The 4,708-nt window shown below is 42.2% G+C and overlaps 1 protein-coding gene across 2 annotated transcripts; it reads left to right on the top strand.

Annotated features, from left to right (window-relative positions):
• Positions 1–330: 330 nt before the first annotated feature.
• Positions 331–3,307, top strand: LOC133767682 (olfactory receptor 6C4). 2 transcript variants are annotated; one of them, XM_062202114.1, is made up of 2 exons: positions 331–1,248; positions 3,287–3,307. In XM_062202114.1, the coding sequence occupies exons 1-2, from the start codon at positions 331–333 to the stop codon at positions 3,305–3,307; spliced, it is 939 nt and encodes a 312-aa protein (XP_062058098.1). The 2 variants fall into 2 exon arrangements, with proteins under 2 accessions (XP_062058098.1, XP_062058100.1); XM_062202116.1 differs by lacking the exon at positions 3,287–3,307 and having other exon boundaries at positions 331–1,260.
• Positions 3,308–4,708: the final 1,401 nt, after the last annotated feature.

The raw sequence follows: 4,708 nt of genomic DNA, 5'->3' as shown, positions 1-4,708 counted from the left end.
AACAGGACGCTGTTTTGGGCTAATTGAAAAAAGTGATCTTCTGTATATAAAGAGAATTGAAAATGAATCTTGATGCAAATGGAAGGGGAGAGGGAGCGGGAGAGGGGAGGGTTGCGGGTGGGAGGGAAGTTATGGGAGGGGGAAGCCATTGTAATCCATAAGCTGTACACTGGAAATTTATATTCATTAAATAAAAGTTAAAAAAAAAAGAAAAAAGTGTAATATATGACCTGATTCTGTTGATTGAAATAAGATCGATCTCTTCTACTATGAGAAATTCTCAGTTTTCACTGTTTTCATCTTTCTCTTTAGATCTACTGGAGGCAAACAATGAAAAACAGGACCATGCTTTCTGAGTTTATTCTGTTGGGGCTCACGAATCAGCCTGAACTCCAGGTAGTGATATTCATCTTTCTGTTCCTCACTTACATGCTAAGCATCCTGGGAAATCTGGCTATTATCACCCTTACCCTTCTAGACCCCCACCTCCAGACCCCCATGTATTTCTTCCTCCGGAATTTCTCCTTCTTAGAAATTTCCTTCACATCCATTTTTATTCCCAGATTTCTGACCAGTATGACAACAGGTAATAAAGTCATCAGCTTTTCTGGCTGCTTGACTCAGTATTTTTTTGCTATATTTCTCGGGGCAACTGAATTCTACCTGCTGGCATCCATGTCCTATGATCGCTACGTGGCCATCTGCAAACCCCTGCACTACCTGACCATCATGAGCAGCAGAGTCTGCATACAACTCGTGTTCTGCTCCTGGCTGGGGGGGTTCCTAGCCATATTACCACCCATCATCCTGATGAGCCAGGTAGATTTCTGTGCCTCCAATGTGCTGAACCACTATTACTGTGACTATGGGCCCCTCATGGAGCTCGCCTGCTCAGACACCAGCCTCTTAGAACTGCTGGTCATCCTGTTGGCTGTTGTGACTCTGGTGCTCACTCTGGTGCTCGTGACACTTTCTTACACACACATCATCAGGACCATTCTGAGGCTCCCGTCTGCCCAGCAAAGGACAAAGGCGTTTTCTACCTGCTCCTCCCATATGATTGTCATCTCCCTCTCTTATGGCAGCTGCATGTTTATGTACATTAACCCCTCTGCAAAAGAAGGGGGTGCTTTCAACAAAGGAATAGCCGTCCTCATTACCTCCATTACCCCCTTGTTGAACCCTTTCATTTATACGCTAAGAAATCAGCAAGTAAAGCAAGCCTTCAAGGACACTGTCAAAAAGATGGTGAAGTTTTAAAAAAAACACACAGAATACATTTCTATGAGAAATACTTTTTTACTTAATAAGTCTGAATTGAATGTCTGCTATATCTCAAATGCCAAACTGGCCTGTGAGGAAACAAATGAAAACCATATGCCCTAATTTCAAGGAGCCTACAGTCTAGAGTGAAGGAGAAAAAAGTAAACTATAATTTTATGTGATAAATTTATCAAAAAATAAAATAACACGGCAAGTGTTATTACATAGGGTGAATGAAAATCCATAAAGAGCAGCTGGAAAGAATTAACTCTTCTTTCCAGAAAGGATTTGAAATTTAAGAAGCAAAACATATCACTTATTGAGGAGAGTGGTAGGGTAAGAATTGAGAGTGGAAAAGGAGGCAAAAGTATGGAATGGCAAACTGTGGAGTTTGTTGTGCATTCGCTGAGTCGAGAGGAGTTCTGAGAAGAGAAGTGTTGCAGGGACTACAGTATTGGCATTGCTCCAGGGCTCTGCCTCCAAGGAGCGATCAGCAGAGCAACCTACAGTGGTTACCAGACTTCCATCAAGGTGTCAGCAGTTTTAATTCTCCATGCTATTTTCATTTCCATTTCAACTGGAACCATCACAACTTTCATCATTCAGTAAGAAGAAATTGAAAGAATACACATGTGTAGTCCACTTTTCTCCAAATGAGGAGAAAATCCTCAAGAGTTTGCTTACAACTGCATTTTCTACAGGTTATTATTAGACAAGGTCTCCAGAGGCAAGGCTGGAAGCTGCTCACGTCCACAGGCAGGACCTTTGGTTTATTTCCTTAGCCGACATCTGTTTACGATAATGGCGTGAGATCTCTCCCTTTGGTGGTTTCTGATGACTTTTTTCTTCCTGTTGTAATTCTCTTTTCATCTCTTTGTTTGTTTCATTGGATATTAGAAAAGACAAATTCTATGACCTGATTCCACTCCTTTAACTTTTACCCCAAACTTTTGCTTTTGGTTTTAATATAAACTATGGATGATTATCTGTAAAGTAAAAATGAATGGAAAGTATCAACACAGTTTTATGTCTGAGATGATCCAAATTATGAGTCTTGGAAACCATGTGGGAGTAGGTTACCCCACCAAAAACTCTACACAGGTGGATTCAAGGTTGCAGAAACTTGGATTTGAACAGGTAATGATAGAGCTCAACTTCAACTCAAGCAAAGGCACCTGTTAATGTCTGACTTGTACATAGTTTAATAATATCATAATGCATTGTAGGATGTTGTTTTTTACTTGAATTTCAAGTGAAACATAACCTAATTTGTATACAGTAATGAGTTGGGTGAAATAGTGCTTCTCAAACACATAAGGAACAAACTAGATTGTACGAAAAATGAGAGAAAATTTTCAGAACAAGAGAAAATATTGAGATTGTATAGTATTTGTAAATAAAGACTCTTTTATGTAAACCTACTGCTTTTTGGAATATCTGATTGTCTCTGATGACCAGCTAGAGATTAGTGATGAGTTTCAATTTATTCCAAATTCACTGAGATATTTTGGATACTTTTCAATTAGTAGAAAAATGTTCTTGAACAGCCACAGCTAAATTATTATGTTCCTCCACATCCACATTTATACCAAACCTTATTGCAAAGTGGAAGCAAAGACAGAATCACAGAGGAAGGGCTGGTGCTGTGGTCCAGTGGGTTAAAGCCACAGCCTACAGTGCTGGCATCCCATATGGGCACCGGTTCGAGTCCTGACTGCTTCACTTCCGATCCAGCTCCCTGCTGATGTGCCTGGGAAAGCAGAGGAGGACTGGGCCACTGCACCCACATGGGAAACATGGAAAAAGCTCTGGGCTCCTGGTTTCAGCCTGGCCCAGCTCCAGCCTTGCGGCCATCTGGGAAGTGAACCAGCAAGTAGATTTTCTCTCTCTCTCTCTCTCTCTCTCTCTCTCTCTCTCTCTCATCACTCCCCATGTGTCTCTCTGTAACTCCAACTTTCAAATAAATAAATAAATCTTCAAAAAAAAAAAAAACAATCACAGAGGAACAGTTATTTGCCCTGAGGCTTACCTTTCTCAACTCTAAAATAGGATAATAATAATAATATCTCTCTTATAGGGTAATTTTGAGCATTGAATGAGATCATAGATGTTAAATATTAAAAGCCAGCCAGTACTTATTAAGCATTAAATGATTATCTCCTTTACAGCCATACAACAATTGTAAGCAATATCCTTTTCAAGGAACTAACTATAGCTTAACTAGAATGAATATTTATAAAATGATTGATTTAATATAACTGGGACTGTAAAAATATGGCTATTTTATCTGGGATCAATTGGCAACAACACCAGCATATTTCCACACCCCTTGTGTCCGGTTGCTTCCTTGAATAACTAGGTCAGTGACGGTCTTACCTAAACTTCAGATAAAGCCCTCAGAATACTTGACACCAGTATTAGAATTAGAATTAGTAGTTAGAACAGGGTCAACATCACCTTCACGTGCCCTGGAGGTGAAGGACTGTGCTGAAACAGAGGACAATACCTTGTATAATCCAAAGTTTAAGGGCACTAAGACTTCACCTATCCTTCATAACCTTAACATTTAAAAATGAATTTGGGGCCGGCGCCACGGCTCACTAGGCTAATCCTCCGCCTGTGGTGCCAGCACCCTGGGTTCTAGTCCCGGTCAGGGCGCCGGATTCTGTCCCAGTTGCCCCTCTTCCAGGCCAGCTCTCTGCTGTGGCCCGGGAGTGCAGTGGAGGATGGCCCAGGTGCTTGGGCCCTGCACCCCATGGGAGACCAGGAGAAGCACCTGGCTCCTGTCTTCAGATCAGCACGGTGCACCAGCTGCAGCGCACCGGCCGCTGCGGCCATTGGAGGGTGAACCAACGGCAAAGGAAGACCTTTCTCTCTGTCTCTCTCTCTCACTGTCCACTCTGCCTGTCAAAAAAAAATTTTTTTTAATGAATTTGGGGGGCTGGCATTGTGGCACCAGCACACTAAGCTGCCACCAGCAGTGCCAGCATCCAGTACCAGTTTGAGTCCCAGCTGCTCCACTTCTGATCCAACTCTGTGCTAACGTACCTGGAGAAGCAGAAGAAGATGGCACAAATGCCTGGGCCCCTGACGCCCACATAGGAGACCCAGATGAAGCTCCTGGCTTCTAGCTTCAGCGTGGCCCAGCCCTGGCTGTTGTGGCCATTTGGGAAGTAAACCAATGGATGGAAAATCAATCAATCTCCCAACCTCAATCTCTCCCCCCACCCCCGCCTCCTATAACTCTGCCTTTCAGATAAATAAATAAACCTTTTTAAACAAAGAAGAAGGAAAAATTAATTTGGGAAGGAACATATCCCCTTCTGAAGAGCTCATTCCAAAAGAAAAAAGGAGAATAGTCTTAGGCTTTTGAAACTGTTCCTCCAGCTGGCGTTACATTAATGCAAACTTAGAATATGACCTAAAGCATAAACAGTCAAAAGGA

This window comes from Lepus europaeus, chromosome 10 (assembly GCF_033115175.1).
Source record: "Lepus europaeus isolate LE1 chromosome 10, mLepTim1.pri, whole genome shotgun sequence".
NCBI lineage: Eukaryota > Metazoa > Chordata > Mammalia > Lagomorpha > Leporidae > Lepus > Lepus europaeus.
This window is presented reverse-complemented; position numbering and strand designations above follow the sequence as displayed.